Source organism: Myotis lucifugus, unplaced genomic scaffold (assembly GCF_000147115.1).
Source record: "Myotis lucifugus unplaced genomic scaffold, Myoluc2.0 scaffold_189, whole genome shotgun sequence".
In the NCBI taxonomy this organism is placed as follows: Eukaryota; Metazoa; Chordata; class Mammalia; order Chiroptera; family Vespertilionidae; genus Myotis; species Myotis lucifugus.
This window is the reverse complement of record NW_005871237.1, coordinates 758,796-780,052: the sequence shown is the minus strand read 5'-3', so window position 1 is coordinate 780,052 and position 21,257 is coordinate 758,796. Positions and strand designations below refer to the sequence as shown.

Here is a 21,257-nt window from a genome sequence, read left to right as displayed (position 1 = left end):
GGATTCTTTTTTCATTTTGCTTTTCTGGTTGGGTGTTTTTTGCTTATTCGTATTTCAAATCGTTGACTTGATTCTTGAAATCCTCTAGTCTGCTGTTGGGAGTCTGTATAATATTCTTTATTTCAGTCAGTGTATGCTTAATTTCTAGTTGGTTCTTTATCACAACATCGAGGGTCTCATTAGATTTCTTGTAGATCTCATTAAGTTTATCGGCAGTTTCTAGAAAATTATTGAAAGACCTTAAAAGTGTGGTTTTGAACTCTATATCCAGTAGTTTGCTTTCCTCCATTTCTGTCATTTGTGTCCTTTTTCTTTGTCTCCGCATTTTTTATGCTTCCCTGTGTTGATACAGTGGTTTTCTGTGCTAAGTGTCCTCTAGGGCCCAGTGGTTCAGCCTCCCCAATTACCTGAGGAGGACACTCTTGGTGCACCCCCTTGTGGTCTTTGTGCACAGTCTTGTTGTAGTTAAGCCTTGATTGTTGTAGGTATCACTGGGAGGAATTGGCCTCCAGGCCAATTTGGCTGTGAGAATCAGCTGTGTCTGCAGTGGGAGAACTTCTGTGCTGGAGACACCCCCTCTGGGGCAAGACTTGCTTCAATGGGGCTTTGGTGCTCACTGAGTCTGCCCCCTGAGTGTGTCCTTTATGTTTCCATGGAGCTGCAAACTGGATGGTCCCACTCTGACTTCTGGGCTTCCTGGCTCCTGGATCTCTAGGGAGGTGCTAATCTAGCCTTTGCCTGAGGCTATCCAGCAAAAGCCTCCCTGCAGGGCTTAGGCGGGGTGGGTCCCACGGGATCAACAGGGTGGAGCTAGCAGTTATGGCTGCTCTCAGTCCTGCCCTCAGAGGCTTTGCTTCTCAATGTTCCGGTAATCGTTGCAAGCCCCTTGGAGAGAAAGCTGCCCTGAGTTCCGACTGCTGCCAGACAGTCCCGCTTCTCCCGTATGAGTCTGGGTCCCTAGAGACTCACCCGGAACTGGAGCTCAGAGCCTGAGACTCCCTCCCAATTGAAAACGACAACCGCGCCCTCAGCTGCCAGCCCGCTCTGCATGCGCCTCCTCTGAGTCTCGGTATGCTTTTCTCTTTCCTTCTAGTTGTAGAATTTCCACTCAGGCAGCCTTCCTGTGGTTCTGGGTGATGTCCGTTCTGTCTTTTAGTTGTATTTTTGAAGTGGTTGTGCGACGCAGCAATCTCCGGTGTTTACCTATGCTGCCATCTTGGTTTTCCCTCATCATCCTAATTTTTACTGGAGATATTGAGGTCAGAGGAATAAAGTAATTTGTAAGCTGTGCTGAATTTGAGCACACAGGCTTTAATGTCAAAGCCAAAGCTCTTTTTGTTTCATCATGGTGCCTGGCTTATAATTTTGTACTTGTAAGTTTGTGTGAGAATTTATGAGCACTCATAGAATCAGTGACTACATCTTCTTCATAAACTAAATCAAATAATGTAATTAATTACCAAATAACTTTTCTTTCCTTTTAGTCAAGGAAGAGAATAATGGCCCTGTCTTATGGAGAGGCAAAGAGCCTAAAAGTCTGGATGAATCCTCTGTCGGGTGAGATTGTTGTTTGGAGTATGTTTTTAACTTGCTAACCAAAACTTATTTCCCATTTCAATTTTTTTTTTAATGCTTTTCCTCTACTAATGGCTTTGGAGTTCTGTTTATCTCATATATGTAATAATGAAGAAGGTATTTTGAGAAAACTTGCTTTAAATTCAAATCTGGTTAGTTAAATAGTAAAGTATAATTTTTCTCATTTCAACAGATTATATAAATGCCAAAAAATAAATAATTGATTCCAATTAAATTAAAAAACATTTATTGAGTGCTGGTTCTGTGTAGTGAATACAGAGTAAAGCATAGTTCCTGTCTTTGAGAAGCTGATTCTAACCGGGATACATGATATTTGCATAAATAAAGATAATACAATGGATACCTGCTACATGTCATCAATGAGTTTGAGCAAATTTCCAAAGAGATTTAAAGAGGGGAACGATTATGTTCAGTTTTGGGGAGAATCAAGATGCCAGACGACAGTTGGTGAAGGATATTGAAAATGGCGGTGGAGTTATTGCAGTTGAAGAGAATAGCAGAAGCTAAGATTGAGGCAGGGAAAAATGGAATATGTATTAGGAAAGGTAAGCAGCCTAGTGTGATTTAAAAATACACCATGATTATTAAATATAAAGTTAAAAGGTAAAATTGGGCCCATATTTTGGAGGGTCTTACAAATCCAGGGGAAAATTTTACATGTTGTTTCATAGGACATGAGAAAACTATTGAAAGTTTTGAGCCAGAGAATGTGATAAAAATCACTCTTACAGAAAATAACCTGACAGTTGTGCTGAAAATGGACTGAAGTAGGGAGAGACCAAAGGTTGGTGGGAAGCAATAAGAATCTGAATTGGGCTAGTGGTAGTGGGAATAAAGATAAAGGGATGGATGAGAGAGATTGGGGAAGTAAAAACTACAACTGTCAGTTGATTTAAGGAACATAAGAGAGATGGAGAGATAAGCCACTGTAGTTTCAAGCTGGGGTGACTGCAAGGTGATGCCTTTCAGAGAAATAAGGATGTCAGGAGGGATCAAGCCCTGTACTGGTTTGCACAGGTTAAGCATGAGGGCCTCCTCTGGTGGAGAAGTTCATCTGGCACTGAAATTTCAGTCTGCACAGTGGGAAAGAAGTCCAGGTATAAGTGTAGAAAGGAGCTTCCTAAGCTTCATAACTCAAAGTGTGATGCTGTTACACAGTCAGTATCTAGACATTAGAAGGAGGAGGGGAGCATAGCATTCTAACAGCTGTGAGTATGCTGGGGTTCATGTCCCAGCATCAAGAAGGGTTCAGGAATCTGGAAAAGGCTGTGCGCAGATGACATAGAAATCCAGAGACTAAAAAGAGTCTGGAGACGAGTTATAATTTTGAAAGGCATTGGGGGTTAGAGGACCTTCAACTAAAGGAACTGAAGAGTACCTTCTTGCCTAGGACCCTTGCTTTTATTAACACAATTTGTCCTAAGGCAAGGTGGAGATAATACACTTCAAAGGGTAAGGTTTCAAAGGGTACAGAAGCATTGTCAGTTTGGGGAATAGCCTACGGCTGTTCAGGTGTTTGGCCAGTAGGAGGCAATAATATGTAGATTAAGATGCCCTTTAACTGTCTGGCAGCCACAATCAGTTTCCTATTCAGGTTTGGGGAAATGCCTTTAGCCATTCCCAACAGGTGACTACATGTGAGACTCAACCCTGTTGAGTCCTCAAGTTTCATCAACCTTTTGATGAAACTTACAATTATGACATGCTGGAATTGGTCTACGGCATGTGAGTCAAGAGATACATAGGCATGTGGAAAATTAATGGGGGTTGAGGCCTTGAAAGACAGGATAGGAAAACATTGCAAAATGCTGCAAAGAAAAAGTGAGCTCCCGAGGGGGGCGGGGGGGCAGGCGGAGTATTCACAAACCTGTGGTATATCACACTGTGCAGTAACCTAGGCTGCCGAGAAGGGCCTTGGCCCACTGCACTGTCTCTCACCCTCACCTTCTCTTGCTGTTTTATCAAGATGACCTGCAAGGTCTCTTCTAAATCTAAATTTCATTATTATAACTTCCTTTCTCACCAAAAATTGATTATTGGTTTAGGAAGATTCTTTTTTCTACTGGGAATACATCACCAATTTGCTTTACACAATTTTAACTTTACAACCAACTATTCTGGATGAGAAAGTTGGTTATAGTAACTGTAATTTTCTTACAGGTTTTTAGGGTTTAAGGAGCTAACTTTAAAAATGGTCTCTGTATTCATGTGAGGGTTCTCAAGGCTTTGGAGGTTTTGATTATATTTGAAGCTGAAACATCAGAAAAACTTACTGGCTAAGAAAGGTTGATGAGTAAGTGTTCTGTTTCGCACTACAAGCCATACATAGCAGAGTGCACCCCAAGACCTCTTTGTAATGCTGCTATTGTTGAAGGGACCAACAGTCAGTGTAACCAAATTCCTTTCACTAGGGTTTCTCAGTGGAGTGCTCTTGGCATTTTGTGTGGGACTCTTCCTTGTTGTGCAGAACAGTCCCACACAGTGTAGGACTTGGCTTCTCTGGCTCTTGCCCACTAAATGCTAGTAATACTCCCCATCATTGTGGCAACTAACACACAGCACCACACTTTCCAGCAAAACCACCCCTGTTGTTTCTAGATGACAACACACTTGCAAAGTTTGTTTGCATTTCCTATCCTGTGCTCTTTCTCCCTTCTCTGTGAATTCCTCTTTCTAGCCTTCCTTAGTACGCATCCTTGCTCTCCCTATACAATTCTGTACTTGGGTTTTTATTGACACCACAATGTGATAACTTAATAATTCACATTTAAACTGGTTCCCCCTTCCCTGGGATTTCCATTTTAATTGGCATCAAAGCCAGAAGCTCAAGGAAAGCTCTATTAGTAGAATTTTGTTTTAACAGATTCATTTTTTTATTGATTGATTTTTGAGAGAGAGAGAGAGAGAGAGAGAGAGAGAGAGAGAGAGGGAGAGAGAGAGGAGAGAGAGAAGGAGAGAGAGAGAGAGAGAGACACATCAATTTGTTGTTCCACCCATTCATGAATTCATTGGTTACTTCTTGTATGTGCCCTGACTGGGGATCGAACCCACAACATTGGCATATCCGGCCAGGGCTTAAAAGCTTTTTGACACACAATAAGCTGTAATATTTAAAGTACACAATGTGATACATTTTTTTCATATATATATATATATATATATATATATATATATATATATATATACCAGTGAAACCATGACCACAATCAATACCTATTGCTCCTTGCTACACCATGGCCTGGAAACTTTTTCAAGTCAGTATGATGGGGCAGATGTTAGTTCTCACCTTGTTTCCCACTACTCAGAGCTCACCCTCTTATGTTGTCTGATGTCCAGTGTCTTAAAAGCTGTTTTTTTTTTTCTTTCTTCATGTATTTTCCTAGTTTTTGGTTGTTTCAGGTGGGAGGTATATTTAGTCCCTGTTATGCCATCCTGGCCTGAAGTAGAAGAAAACTAGTAGAATTGTAAGCATATACCAATATATATGGAAAAGGATTTGGACTGGTCTCAGATCCTTCCTAGAGCCAGTGATGGTTCCAGAATCTCAATAGGAGAGATTCCATAAAAGAGGGTAGCAAAAGGTGTGACTCATGTACTTGGAATGTATGTTTATTTGGAGTGGCTTGAAGCTCTTTTTCCGTTGGTAGGCACGGATGCACTGTTTTTATGTAGTGTACACATGCATTTATTATGGTGGCTTGTTCAGAGAGGGGGTGGCTATTGGAGATCTTAGGGAGTGAGGGGCATGAATGCCCCCTCCTCTTGGCCTCTGTCTCTGGAAGCCCGCTGTTCCAATTCAACTCACCAGCTCCAGTTCCACACTGTGATAATGAAGATAACCCTGAAGCTCAGAAGGACCCCAATTATCGAAGAGTCATGTATGCCTACTAGTCTGCCTTTTACAAAAAGATAGAACCAAAACACTTTTAGAAAACTTTCTTAACAAAGTCGAGTATCCAAAACAGGATTAGGGAGTCAATTCAATAGGAGAGCTCATTTCTCCAAGCACTCCTGCTGTTTGAGGTTAGATTGAACTTGCTTGAATAAGCCGGAATCTGGGACACTGTTGCTGCTTCCCAACGTGCTGTTACTTTGAGATTAGTTTGTGCTCTCAGCAGCCTGCTGGTTAGGCTATGTGAGGAGGCAACCCACACCCTTTGGAGTGTGGGAATAAAGCTGACCTGGAATAACGGCAAAAATTCATGGTTTTTTTCAAGCATGGCCTTGCATCAGAATCTCTCTAGGGCTCATGGAGGGTTCAGAGTCCTGAACTCCAGCCTAGGCACTAATACTGAGGGATGGGACTCAGTAATCTGGTTTTGGAAGCTCTCTAGATGCTCCTGTTAGCTAGCTACCAAGGATTGGGAATTCCTGGGCCAGGTAGTCAGTTTACTCCTGGATTATTGAGACTCCTGAGTTCTACACCCATAAGATATCTCTAATCCATCAACATCTTTTCTTATATTTTAACATTTTAATCTAATTATCTATTTCAACTTGATAGGTTTTTAGCTCTCCACAAAACTAAACTCTCCATTTTCATATTAACTGAACTACTTTTTTATCCTTTTAAAGAGTTTCTTAAATCAAATAATCATTTTTTTAATAATTTGCCATTTTTCTTGATAGAATCAATACGGCAGCCTATATGTACAATTTATTCTGAGCTGAACTCGCACCTAACAGGTTTTTCTGAAGCTGTTCAATTCTGCCTGTTGCTTTTTGGGCTGTGACTTTTAACCTGACATTTTCAGCCTCAAAGAGTTTATCTGTCTTTGATGCAGAGGGGAAAAGGAGAGAAATGATTTGTGCATATTTTTGACTTGGAGTTCTCTTTCCCATTTCTCTCATCTTTTTTTCCTTTGTGGCTGTTTTCTCCCTGGAGATACATAATCAGCTCATTAGAAAAACACTTGACTTTTAGCAACTTAGTTTTACAAATAGGAGGTTGCAAAGTGCAAATTCAAGGTTCCAGAGCTCTTAGTAATGAACTGCTCTCTAATCAGACTAGTAATGAAGGGCGTTATTGAATTTAAAATGAAGGATACAGTTTAGTTTTATGAGTTGGCTTGTTTAACTAGTGAAGCAGTAATGACCATGGCATTTTCATTTATGCTGCCAAAACAATAATCCTTTTTAGAAACCCTTCTTAAATCCCCCAAAACAGTAGGTTTTTTTTCATACACCTGAGTAAGTAACAGTTGATTTAAGTGAGACTTTCTGTAACTACATGAAATCATGTTGCTGAATTTTCACATGAAACATATGTTGTGCCTGACATGAACATTGTAACATATTTTCATTAACATTAACATTAACATTAACATTATCTAACATAATCTAGGCACTGGTTAATTAACTCTCTTCAATTTCTGATAGATCCTCCCTTCCCCCAACTGGTGGGCAGAGTATAACATAACCTGCAGCCCGGAAATACCTGAGTGACTAACCAGGTACCTTATATGGACTATACATTGGACCACCAATCCACACCTGCCAAATACCCTAAGCCCTTGTCCTATATGGACAATGCAGTAAGCCACCAATCAGTGTGCACTGAGTACACTAAGCCCCCTACCCTTTCCCATTCCGCCCCTCAAAAGGCGTGCCCACCCCTGCACGTGCTGCTGTCCTCCCCTTGCGAGACAGCCCGGCAGGTCCTTCTCCTCTAATAAAGCCTGTAATCCTGGTTTTTGGCCTCTGTCTGATCTTTCAATTTCCATGGAGAAAATTTTAGAAAATATTATCTGCAAGAATAAAAAGAAAAGCTGTCACTTTAAAGAGGACTGGAGTATGCGTCATCCATTTCAGGGCTAGACACATATTCCTTTAACTGAAAATCTTAGTGTGAGCACCTTAGGTACTTAGACAGTTTGATAACACGGTTACATAATAGAATCCTATGAAGAAATAGGACAATGGCCGAAACCGGTTTGGCTCAGTGGATAGAGCGTCTGCTTGCGGACTGAAAGGTCCCAGGTTCGATTCCGGTCAAGGGCATGTACCTGGGTTGCGGGCACATCCCCTGTAGGAGATGTGCAGGAGGCAGCTGATCAATGTTTCTCTCTCATCGATGTTTCTAACTCTCTATCTCTCTCCCTTCCTCTCTGTAAAAAATCAATAAAATATATTTAAAAAAAAAGAAATAGGACAATGTAAGATAATTATGGCTGTTAAAGGGGATGGAACGTGTGTGTGTGTGTGTGTGTGTGCCTGTGTGTACGCACCTGTGCACATGCAGTGTCAGTGGGGGAGGGAGCAGATGGTTGGAACTCAGCACAGTTCGTAGCACTATACAGATAATGAATGAATTTTATACCTGTTTAAAATTAATTTAGGAACTAATAAAAGCTAAATGACTTTCCACTTATATAGCAGTTACAATTTTATAAGGGAGACAAAGACACTTTAATAGAAAATGACAAACCAGCAATTTAAGACAATATAGGATAATATTAATAGCTAGCACTTACTGTTTCCAGTGTTACAGACACATAGCATGTATATTTTCTTATTTCATTCTCATAGAAACTCTGTGAGATTGGTACTGTTATGGTTCCTATTTTAAAATTAGGGACTTGAGGCTTAGGTCAGCCAAAGTCACAGCCCCACTGAGTGGCACAGCCAGGATGGGAACTTACATCTCAGCATACTCTGCAACTTCTAAGCCTCTACTACTTGCTTCCTGGGGCAGCAGAGTAGAAATGGATCGCGGTGAGCTGGAGAGAACAGGGAAGGTAAAGGATTGATTGTGAAAAAAGTACTGAGGTGTTGGGGATGCTATTGTTAATATCAGAAGAGTATTAGCAAGAGATGAATCAAAACACCATTAAAAATCTCTCTATATCTCCATATGAATGGTTTTTTTCTTTATCAGATCAATTAGAAATGCAGAGTGAAAGAAAAATCAGGTTTCAGAAGTAGAATGAAAAGTCCTTTCAATGGAAATATTGGACTTTGTGAAGGACAGGCACAATTCTTTAGATATAGAAAGTGTTTCTTTAAATGACATTGGGTAGAATTTTATTTCTGAAAGCAGAAAAGTATACTGCAGAGTTGGGCTATATCTCCCCTGGGTCAGTGTGTAAGCAAGTGAGATTAAGTCACCCCCTTCTCTTAGCAAGCATTCCTTTTATGTGAAAACATTCACGTTCAGAGTCTTAAACTACTGTAGTTGGGTCATTGGTGTCTCCTTGTTCCTTACTATTCAATTCTGAATATCATGTTTAATACTAAATTCTCCCTGACAGGTACCACCAAGAGAGCAGCACACTGTCCAAGGACTCAACTCTCTGTCCTTCAGACCTCAAGAAGCTGTACCTTCAAGGTCAAAGCGCCGGTCGACCCCTACCTACGCCCTCCAGGAGGAGCTGTCAGTCTACAGCAGCCACTGGCCAGGCTGTCAGCGTGCCATCTTGCACCACAAACACAAAAGGACCCGAGGGACTTCCAGATCACAAAGACTCTCTAAGTGAAATCCCTTTCAAATGCAATGGGAACGGAAATGAGCTTTACTTAGGAAATTCCTCCCCCGCCTCCCTTTTACAAAGCAACCCAAACCTAGAGAAAAAAGAGTCAGAACTCCATTTGTACATTATTTCCACCACGTCATCAATATTTCTGCACTTAAAAAGTTCATGGAACAATTATATTATAGTAAGTGTCCTCATAGGTTAACCTTGACTTGAGTATTGTTTTTTACACGCTGCTCTTGCTCCCCATTTTGGAAATTTAACCTTGGAATTTAATCATATTGTGAAAGACAAAATGCCCTGGACAATTAAGGAAGTGAATTTATTCAGCGATTGCAATAGGGGAGATGCTCATTAATGAGAAGCGTCTGTCCTAAAGAAAAGGAGAGAGACCTGGGTTTTATAGAGGCGGGTAAATAAACGAGTCATCAGAGAGTCTCATGAGAATCATGGGGAAGGAGACAGGTCTTATCTCGGATGTGTGTGAGCAGGGTGGTCTTTCGCACTTCGCTGGGGTGATTTTTCAACCACTTCTGCTTTCAGAGAGAAGAGAGCTCAGATAAAGGTCAACATAGCCAATATGTTTCTGTATTTCTTAGCTGTGCTATTGAATGTAGGTTGATGGGAGTCATTGTTATAAGATCGGATAATTTTATGAAAACCACCTAGTCTGTGTCCTTTTTAAGTGAAGGAATGGAAGTGCAACCATTTTAAGTGACTTGCTCAAGATTAAATAGTAAGTTTAGGGGCAGAGTTAGACTCCCCTTTAGGGATCTTTTTATTACACCAGGCTCAGTTTAAAAATAAGAAATTTAATAAAAAAGTAACATGATCCTTTTCAGTTATCTTCAGTGATATATAGTTTTTATTATTAATCTTTTAACATAAGAATATTAAGAAATATGAAAGGCTGTTTTCACTCCAAAGAAGCTAGGAAGCAGGGGGTTTTATAAATGGCTATAAATTGTGAAAAATTTCAAGAAAACCCTATTTTCTCCCCTTCATAGAACAGTTAGAATGTTAAATGTTTAAATTAAATGTTAAATATTTAAATTTTCTAAATTTTTAAACAGCTTTCTCCAAATTAAGAATGTAAATGAATCATAAAGGGAAAAATCCTTGTCTATTAAAAGAAGGCCTCATCTGTTCTAAAAGACAAACCAAAAATTAATTGGCTTAAAAAATCTATCTAAATATTTCAAAATAATTGTTTGGACTTCCCTGAATTGACTAGTTCTTAGTTTTAATATGACTTTTTAATTCTGCATCAGAGGCATGGTTGGGACAAGTCAGATAGACCAATTTAGAGTATTCTGATAATAAAAACAGTAACAATAACTAACATGTATTGTTACTATCCAGTAGGAACTCCCTTTCTCTCTCTCTCTCTCTCTCTCTCTCTCTCTCTCTCTCTCTCTCTCTCTTTAAAACAATGGTGTTTAATGGGAACCAGAGATATGGCTATAATTACATAGTCTGTCACAAAAAAACCCATGTGTGGTCAGTGGTCAGCAGTTGGAAGGTTATATAATAATGAGAGTCACGCTGGGTATAGGAGAAAACCTGTTTCAGAACCTCAGGAGACAGTCTCTGCAATCCTGTCTGTGGTCACCCCTGGAGTCCATCTTGCCAGGGCCAATCTGCTTGAAGTAATCTTGGTCCCCACCACCCTGGCCACCTCTGAGCCCCCATGGTCCCTTTCTTGGCCTAGATAGCTGCCCTAATCATAGCCTCCTCTGCCACCATGGCGACCATCTCCATAGCAACCTCCACCAGAGAGCATCCTGGTTCCTGTCCTGGGCCGTCTAGTTTAGGGGCCTTATACAGTTGCATTCATTCCTCCAAGAGGAATTCAGACTCTCACATGTAGGATTAGGACACTTCCATCTCCAGCTCGCTGCTATTCTTTACCGCCACCACCTCCACTGGGGAGTCCACCCCCACCACCGCCACTACCTCCATGGCCCATGGGTCCTCCTCGCCCTCCATGACCACTGCCACCACCCCAACTGAAATCTACTCGCCAAGTAGCAAATGAGACCTTGACAGGATTCCCAGAGAATTCTTTACCATCAAACCAGTCTATTGCTGCCTTAGCAGAAAGTGGGTCATACCATTGCCTCTCCCTTCGGCTTGCCCGTTTCACTGTCAGATTAGTCATGGCTGTCCTGTTTTCTTATTTATAATCTTGCCCATGCCTTGCACAGAGATGCTGCTGTTGTCTGAATTATCCTGTTCAGAATCATGATGTGATCCTTGGTCCCGAGGCCCACCAAATTTATTGAAGCCACCACGGTTATTTCCACCCATGCCACCCCTGCCTCCCTGGCCACCTCCATGACCTCTGGGTTCATAGCCACCTTGCTGCAGTTGTAATCGCTGCTATTGCCATGACCTTGTCCCCCATGGTCCTGCTGGCCTTTCCTGTAGCACTGCCACCACCACCACTCTGGTCCTGATTTCGATAACCACCGTCACTGCTGCAACCACTCATGGGGGACTGATCTTGGCGACAGTTACCTCTACTACCCCCTCTACCTCCACTGCTACTCTTGTACTGGTTCTGCTACCCATAGCCCTGAGGAGGATTATAGGAGCTTTGGTGTGCACCACAGCTAGGCTGTTGTCCACCATAGCCTGACTGCTGACCATCGTCCCGCTCTGGGGCTGCCTGTAATTGCTGCTCTGAGAACTGCTGCTGTAACTTCCCAAGGTGCTGCTAGGAGCCGGCTGCTGACCATAGCCAGGGTAGGACTGCTGCCCATAAGATGACTGAGAACTCTGGCCACTGCCACAGCCAGCAGTTGAGCCACATCCCTGGGGAGCTGACCAAGTGCCTTAGCTGTTCTGGGTTTGTCCTAAAAAAGAACCATAGGTGCTCTGGCCATAGCCTGAAGTGTCCCCTGACTGGCTGTAGTCACCATAACTCTGCTGTCTATAGGGCTGATTGCTCTGCTGGGAAGCAGACCTATGGATTGCTGCCCAGGCTGGAAGGCCTGCCGCATAGCTTTGAGTTGCTTGTTGAGTATGGTCATTTGAGGCCATGTCGCTACACACGCCTAATGCTTTCTGTATATTAACTCATTCAATCTGCACAGCAACCCTATGATGTAGGTCTTTTATTCTCATTTTATAGATGAGGAAATTAAGGTACTGAGGAATTAAATGATATATGCAAGCTTGCACAACTGGTCTAGAGCTGGGATTTGAAACCAGACACTGGTTTTTTCTTTCTGTGACTACTGAAATAAAACCTCGGTGGAGGTTTATTACTTGGTGGGTACTATAATATAATATTGAAAATAATGTTCTAGCCCTGGCTGGTTTGGCTCAGTGGATAGAGTGTCAGCCTGTGAACTGAAGGGTCCCAGGTTCAATTCCGGCCAGGGGCACATGCCTGGGTTGTGAGCTAAATCCCCCCAGTAGGGGGCGTGCAGGAGGTGGCCAATCAATGATTCTATCTCATCATTGATGTTTCTATCTCTCTATCTCCCTTTCTCTCTGAAATCAATAAAAATATATTTAAAAAAATAAAATAATGTTCTATCCTTTGAAAGATGGAAAATGAGTAAATATTTCAGACAAATGATGAGTCACATTAGCATTTACTTTTGTAAGAATAAAATATTAATTCAATATAAACATTTAAAAGTTGTGCCTTTTTGTGACATAGTTAAATTTTCTCATCAGGCAGGTCTCCTTTGGTTAGTCTTAGTGATATCTTCATAAGTTTTAGGAAATTGAAAAAAATCCAATCAGTCAGACTTATCTTCTTTAACTGATCTCTTGTGCCTTGAGATCTAGAATGATCTTTCATATTGAAGCAGGGAAATGCTCCCGGGAAAAGGAATTGGACATTTTAACTCTCTATATATTTTCGGTTAAAATTAACCTAAATAATCCAATTAGAAATTAACACTCATTTGGATTTTAAGTGTTTCCAAAGAGTTGAGTCTCCTTTGGTAACCCATTATATTTGTAACTTTCACCAAAAATAATTACATTTGGGTTGTTTCGCATCTCAAATTCTTCAAAAATGAAATGTGCTTGACACATATATGTTCATGTTGACCAATGTCACCCCAATAAATTTTAAGAAATGAAATGTGGCAATTCTTTGCCCTTTATAAATTGTGAAGACAGCTACTGGAAAGCTAACGAACTAAGGGGTATTTCCAAATTAAAATTCTAGATTTAAGGCAAGCATAAACATTTGGAGAGGGGAAAAAATAGCTTTTTTAAAAAAAACTCAGAGCACATCTGTAATACTCTCAACAATAAGATTTAAAAATAAAAACAAAAAAGGGCCAAAGGAAATGAGAATTTTGAAAGTAGCAAGGGAAAGGATAAATAAAATAAAAGGTCAACCTGTGGAATGGAAGAAAATATCTGCAAACCATATGTATGATAAGGGATTGATACACAAAATGTATAGGAACTTATACAGCTCAATTGTAAAATGTATAAGGGACTCATACAACTTAATCCACTTAAAAATCGGGCAAAGGACCTGAATAGCCATTTTTCCAAAGAAGATGTACAACTAGCCAACAGGTACACAAAAAGATGCTCAACATCAATAATCATCAGGAAAAAACAAATAAAAAGTCACAATGACATATCAACTCATCTATTAGAACAGCTGCCATCAAAAAGATAAGATAAATGCTGGTAAGGATGTGGGAAAAAGGGAACCATAGTGCACTCTTGTGGGAATGTAATTTGGGATAGCCAGAGTGGAAAACAGTATGAAGGTTCCAAAAAAATTAAAAATATGCCTACCATAGGTCCAGCAATTCAACCCCTCTCCCCACCCCCCCACCCCCACCCCAAATACTTAGAGCAAGGACAAAGTTGTAAGAAAAAACACATATTGCCCTGGCTGGCATGGCTCAGTGGCTAGAGCGTCAGCCGTAGGGTTGCGGGTTTGATTCTCATTCAAGGGCATTTACCTGGGTTGCAGGTTTGAACTCTAGCCTGGTTGGGGTGTGTGCAGAAGGCAATCAATTGATGGTGTTGCTCTCACGTGGATGTGTTTTCTTTTCTCTCTCTTTCCCCTTACCCCCTCCCTCCCACCCTGTTTAACAATCAATAGACAATATCTTTCGGTGAGGATAAAAAAAAAAAAAAAGAAGAAGAAAGAAAGAAAGAAAAAGAAAAAGCACATACTCCGCTTGTTTGGAGTAGTAAATCAGCAAAATTTCAGAAATTTCTTCTGAAATAATCTGTCTGTTAAGCCTCAACATAAATAAAACTTGCTGAACACTACCTGACCTTTGGTTTTGAGGACCCAGAATGAATGGAAAATGATAACACTAAAGATTTGAGAAAAAAAATAACCTCGTTAATAGAATAGTTAAATTATTGTATAACTGTACTATGGAATACTAGGAAATCATTTAAAAGATTGAAGTAAACCTATATACACAGACACGAAAAACTGTCTATCATGTATTAAGTAGAAAAAACAGCCCCAGATCAATATATGTGCTATAATTTAGCTAATATTAAATATATATTATAAATATATATCACCTAATATTTAAATGTATACATTATAATTAGTATGCTTTTATTACTATTATTATTTTTCTTGATTTCAGAGAGGAAGGGAGAGGGAGAGAGAGATAGAAACATCAATGATGAGAGACAATCATTGATTGGCTGCCTCCTGCACACCCTACTGAGGATCGAGCCCACAACCCCGGCATGTGCCCTTGACCGGAATCAAACCCAGGACCCTTTAGTGCACAGGCTGCCGCTCTAGCCACTGAGCAAAACTAGCTAGGGCTAGTATGCTTTTATATGCCAAAAGGATATAAACCAAATTGATAATAGCAAGGTACTCTGAGTAGCAGGATAGAAGAAGTAGGGAGAGACTAAAAACTTTTGTCTTTTATTTTATACATTTCTGTACTGTTTAATTTTGATAGGTGATTTTATTTTATAATATTTAAAACTTTAAAATTTTATATAAGGAAAAAATTCCCTGCGGTATTATCAAACACTAGAATAGATTATATAAATAAATCATGTACTGTAGAAGGTATTAAAGATCTATGATATTGACTAAAAGTAGGGGGAATTGGTTTTCAGTAAACAAAAGTTCTAACTATTTTCACTTTTTTCCTCTTTCAGAAAGCTACTCTTTTACAAGATCCCCTATATGTTAGTGAGCTCAGTCTTGCTATTGGAGGTCCAAAGCCATACAGGTAAGGAGTGGTGATATGATAGAGTTCCATGGAGGAGTGTTCTCTCCTCTATGCCTCTCCTAACTCTATGTTGCTGACATCACAATGAGCCTTTACCTCAACTCTGTCCTGAATTTTAGGCCTGCAAACACTATTACCCACTGGACATCACCTCTTGTAGGTTCCTGAAAGTCAGCATATTCAAAACAGAACTCAGCATCTTCCTTCTGGAACCTAACCCTCCTCTTTTGTTTCTTAACACGGGGTATGATGTTATTACCCCAGATCACTTAAACCAGAGTCCTGGATGTCACCTTTACCTTCTCTCCTCCCTTCACTATCAGCCACATGATTTATTGTGCCAATCACCATATGATTTATTGTGCTTTGATATATCTGGGTAACATTCACTTTTTTCCACTGTCACACCCTTGGGCCCAGCCTGGGCTCCTAATATTTTCCGAGCTGGCCTCTGCCTTCACTCTTGGCCCTTTCTATACCTTCGCCTGTGCAAAAGAGGACTCTTTCAGAAGCACAAATCTGATCATGTGATTCCTCCCTTAAAGCCTTTGAATGACTCCCCATTGCCCTTAGGAGAAGGCTCTAAAATCTTTAACAGCTTACACAGATCTTTCTCATGTCTCCCTTCATTTTTTTCATCCTCAAGTATTGTGTCCTCCCCACTCCTGCCTTAAGCACCTCACCAAATAAACTCACAGTTCTCAGAAAGCTCCGTTTATTTTTCCTCTGGGCCCTAACATGATGGCCTACTCTCTACTCTTCTTCCCCTTCATGAACAACTTCAGTTCATCAAGTCTTAGCTTACTATCCCTTTCTCTAAGATTAATTTCTCAAAACTAAGTTAAGAGGGGCCCCTCCAGCCCTCTCCAGTTTTCTCAATGGTTAGAACATCAGTCTGCAGTGGTGCATTTGGGAGGCAACCAATCAATTTCTCTCTCTCACATCAATGTTTCTCCCTCCCTCCCTCCCTGCTTCCCTCCCTTCAACTCTCTCTAAAAATCAATGGAAAAAATATCTTCAGGTGAGGATTAAAAAAAAAGAGGGGCCCCTCCATAACATCCTGGCCTGATACTTCATGTAGCACTTACCAGTCGATATTATGGTTGCCTGTTGATTATGTGTTGCCCTACTATGCAGTGTGCTCTTTAAGGGCAGGGACCTGATCACTGGCACATAGAGGCTGCCAATTAAGCCTTCAGAGAATGAATGAATGAATGAATGAATGAATGAGATAAGATAGAGGCAGGGACCAGATCATAAAGGGCTTTATATTCAAAGCTAAGAAGTGTGGGTTTTATCCAGATTTCGTAGTTCTATTAGGTTGTTGTCACAGTCATCCTTATATTGAAGTAGTGACTTGTGATGTGACTGGTTCTGCCAGTAATGGTGAGACCCTAGAAAGCAAGCAGTATGTCTTATTAATTTTTGTATTTGTCTTACTTTACACAGTGCTCTGAACATAGAAACCACCTAGTGAACTGATGGCGTTAACGATTTTGATATTAAGTTTAAGTCAAGGGCAAGTTATGAAAGGTTTACAATAATGATGTTTACTAGCAGGTCATGTAAATGAGTTAAAAGTAAGTTAATTTTAAAAGGTACATATTCATTTCCCACTGAAGGAACCAAAGTTCCTTACAGGAATAACTAATTCTAGGTCTGGAGGAGGAAATACACAACATGAGTCTGAAACAGCTTGTGCCAGAATGCAAAGGGTAACAGGACCCCAAAGAACACACGAGCTCACATGAAGGTACTCCTAAGAGCCAAAATGAGACAATTTCAGTATCAGAAGAAACAATGAATGAGGTAGTTGAAACACAATAAATATACACAAATTTTAGCACCTCCACACAGAAATAAAAATGCATTGAACTCCATTAGAAGCACATACAACAAGTATCTTATTTACATCTTAGGTTTAACAAACAGAACATAAAAATATTTTTAAGGCAATAGAGGACATTTTAATACAAGACTGGGTATTTGACAGTACCAAAGAATTATTAATAATTTTGTTGGGTGTGATAATCATGATATTGTAAGAAAATGCTTGTTTTATTTTTATACATAGGAGTTAAATAACAACGTTTGTGATTTCTTTTGCAAAAAGATGGTAATAGAGATAGTTTAGAGAATATCTACATGTTTTCATATGTTAGTCTAAAAGAGTATTAGTTTTAATTTTGGTGTTTATTTAAAGTGATTTTAAGCTAATTACATATTAAAATAGGCTCTAGCTTTGTATATGTGTGGCTTGTAACCCTGAAGGCAAGAGGGAGAGTTCTGCCACCATCTTGACTCACGAAAAGTATATTTCTTACAAAGTTAATTCTTGATGGCAACATATTTAAAATGCAGTGATTTAAAATGCACTCTCAGGGATATAGTATATGCACAAGCACACAAGAAATGGTCTTTGCCTGCAAGCCACCTTCAGTTTAAAGGAAATAAATATTCATTAGGTTTTTAAATTAGAACTCTGTCACAAATGTGAGTTCTGTAACCTGACCATTGTAAACATGTACACAGTGTTTCTGGAATAATGTATGAAAAGCCTTTTCCAGCTGTCAAACATTATACAAATATAAGTGATTTTATTTATTTATTTATTTACTTACTTATTTTTGTTAATCCTCACCCAAGGATATTTTTCCCATTGATTTTTAGTAAGGGTGGAAGGCAGGGGAGGGAGCGAGCGAGAGAGAAACATCGATGTGAGAGAGACACATCGACTGGTTGCCTCCAGGACGTGCCCCAGCCAGGGCTGGGAATCCAGCCTGCAACTGAGGTGCCTGCCCTTGACCAGAATTGAACCCTCAACCCTTCAGGTTGCAGGTCTAACCACTGAGCAACTCATTAGGGCTATAAGGTTTTATTTTTATTAAATGTCTGGAAAAATGAAAAATATAGATAAAATAGAGCTTATCATTAGATCAAGAATTCTTTTTGCCACATTATTTGGATGAATTTATATTTTCTAGCTGATGGAAATATAGAATATTTGTTAACATGAATATAATTTCCCTTTAGTCCTCAACTGAATAATGGCGTCTTCTGGTACTGACTTTTTCTTATTTAAATTAGTCAAAGGAGGTTCGTCATTCATATAAAAGCAAAAGTTCTCTGAATGTTCAAAGAAACTGTGATTATATGTAACTTCTCTGTAGAAATATAGATTCCTGAATCTAATTTGAAATTATAAAGTATATGATACCTCAATTTATATATACATTGATTTTTAGTATAAAGAGATTATTGTGCTTTTTCTTATGAAATCTGTTCTGGTCTTTTGGGAAAAAAAATAGTTTAGTATAACAATCTATTATCATAGGTGCCAAAGGATAAAAATGATTTTTTCCAAGGATCTTCACAAATTGCTGACTCTTATTGGGAAAGACTAAAAAACCAACTTCAAAATAATTCTGCTGATACTGTATTATTTCTGAGATTTTGCTTTTCTAAGCTCATTTGTTTGTGAAAACTACATTTCTGCTGTTTTTGGAGTATCTCAGAGGATAGAGGGATTTTACAGTTATTCTTTAAATGCAATGTGGCAATAACTAGAAGTGGATATGTAGGAAAGTAAAATCTCAAAGCTCATTCCTACTTTATTTAGATGCTATTTATTAAACACTGTATGCTAAGTGTGTGTGGTAAAGTATCAAAACAGCCCAATGGGATAGGTTCTATCATTACCCTCATTTTATAGATGAGGAAATTGAGGCACAGACAGACCAGGTAACTTGTCTATGGTTATTACCTAGCTGAGTAGGGGCAGATGTAAATTAACCTGTCTGAGCTGCCCCCGATGCTTATAATCATATTCTTCTGCCTCTATCATGGTTATCACTGAATTTTTAATGATTATTTATCTTCCTATGTCTCCACTAGAAAATAAACTGTTTTTTCAGGAATTCTGAAAAAAACTTTTTTTTTGTTTTGTTAATCCTCACCCAAGGATATTTTTCTATTGATTTTTTTTTTAGGGAGAGTGGAAGAGAGAAGGAAAGAGAGTAGAAACATTGGTTGGTTGCCTCCTGCACAAGCCCCAACCACTGGTCTGGGGAGGAGCCTGCAACCAAGGTATGTGCCCTTGACCGGAATCGAACCTGGGATCCTTTGGTCCGCAGGATGACGCTCTATCCACTGAGCCAAACCAGGTAGGGCTGGAAATCTGAATTTTTCTTTCTTTTTAAAAAAATCTATTTTTATTGATTTCAGAGAGGAAGAGAGAGATAGAAACATCAATGATGAGAGAGAATCATTGATCAGCTGCCTCCTACTGGGGATCAAGCCCACAGTCCAGGCATGTGCCCTTGACTGAATCAAATCCCAGACACTTCAGTTTGCAGGCCAATGCTCTATCCACTGAACCAAACAGGCTAGGGCTGAATTTTTCTCTTAATAAGAGAAATGTGTGATTGGATAGGGAAGAACATCTTAGATTAAAAAAAAATAGAGTGGGAGGTAGTGAGCAAGAATCAAGATTCCATGTAAATAGTTGGTATCAAGGTTTGTGGCATAAGTGGTAAAAATATTTTTAATTCGAGTCAGAAATTCTAAGAAGTTTCTACCAACTTCATAAACAAGAAACATCTATCCTATCATTACTTTGCATGCTGCTTTTCTGAATCACTAGTTGTGTGAGCTTGAACAGGTTACTTAGCCTTTCTGAGATGCTATAAATGCAACAGTAATTCCCAGCTTCGCCCCTTACTGGGACTGAATGAACTAGTGCATGAAAAGTACTCCATGTGGGAAAATGTGAAGGACTGAGAGGGTATTATGCTAAATGAAATAAGTCAGGCAGAGAGAGACAAATATTCTATGATATCACTTACATATAAAATCGAAAGAACAAAATAAACAGAACAAGTAGACTCATAGATACAGAGAACAAACTGATGGTGGCCAGATGGGAGGGTGGTCAGGGGCTGTGTGAAAAAGGTGAAGGGATTAAGAAGTTCATCTTGGTAGTTACAAAATAGCCACAGGGATATAATGTACAGCATAGGGAAAATAATAGTGTATAATATTGCCACAACTATGTGTCGTGCCAGGTGGGTACTAGACTTACCAGAGGGATCACTTCGTAAGTTATATAAATGTCCAACCACTGTGCTGTATACTTGAAAGTAATATAAAATAATATTGAATGTCAACTGTAATTGAAAAATTAAAATAAAATATCCCAAACAGGAAAAAAATAACTATATTGAAATTCCATTAGTAACAAAGTTTTACATACCTGTCAATTAATTGGTATTCCTCAACTGCTGTCTCCTATCATTTTTTTACATGTAAAGTTTTCTTGTGTTTCTGTAGATCTGAGGAGAAAATCAAGCACTTCAGTCAACTTAAATCTGAACTTTTTCTTAAAGACAATACTTTGAGGAAAATAGTTTGTTTAATTACGGAACTTAAAGTAGCAGCCCAGAAAAACTACATTCTGAAAAGGCTTTTCTGGAAAGTAGGTGTTTTAATTTTAACCTTTAAAATGTGTTTCAACTGTTTATCAAACGCAGTATATTCAAGGATCAAGTAAAATGCTGTATAAAAAATGCCACCTTGTGTTTTGATGCTGTATTTTACAATCTTGACTAAATTTAATGTAATTGTGCCTTAACACTGGAAATGTGATGTAATTAATGTATGTGTGTGTTGGGGTGGGGTAGATGGGAAGAGAGGAGAGTGGTAGCAAAAAGATAGTAGCTTGCATAGGTTGGGTTTACAGAATCAAAGAAAAGAGTAACTAAGAGGGGAAGCTTCTGGCCTATGAGATATATGAGTAGAGACAGTGAGATGAGAAAGTAAATTTGAAGAAGTTTTACATGAAGGTTTCCCTACAATAAAAATACACTTAAAAATTACTTTTGAGTGTTTTGAGTCAAAACAACCTAGCTCTCATTCAGCAAGTTTACAGACTTACCCTGTAAGACTTCCTTAGTTTCATTTTCACCTGAACCTTCAGGTG

General features: G+C 39.4%; 1 protein-coding gene and 1 long non-coding RNA gene across 3 annotated transcripts in view; one reads left to right on the top strand and one right to left on the bottom strand.

Moving 5' to 3' along the window:
* The window catches only part of CUNH12orf56 (chromosome unknown C12orf56 homolog), a 74,099-nt gene that overhangs the window by 34,677 nt on the left and 18,165 nt on the right, over positions 1-21,257 (top strand). Inside the window, exons 3-6 of one of the 2 annotated variants that reach the window (XM_006096849.3) lie at positions 1,485-1,557; positions 8,847-9,252; positions 15,207-15,280; positions 20,609-20,753. In XM_006096849.3, the coding sequence (XP_006096911.1) occupies positions 1,485-1,557; positions 8,847-9,252; positions 15,207-15,280; positions 20,609-20,753 (698 nt within the window). The remainder of the gene's footprint in view (positions 1-1,484; positions 1,558-8,846; positions 9,253-15,206; positions 15,281-20,608; positions 20,754-21,257) is intronic. The other variant, XM_023760678.1, reaches the window with a different exon arrangement.
* LOC111827585 overlaps positions 16,394-21,257 on the bottom strand; it is a 45,013-nt gene continuing 40,149 nt past the window's right edge. The window contains exons 2-3 of the long non-coding RNA XR_002831212.1: positions 20,532-20,610; positions 16,394-16,674 (exon numbers count right to left, since the gene is read on the bottom strand). This is a non-coding gene — a long non-coding RNA (uncharacterized LOC111827585). The remainder of the gene's footprint in view (positions 16,675-20,531; positions 20,611-21,257) is intronic.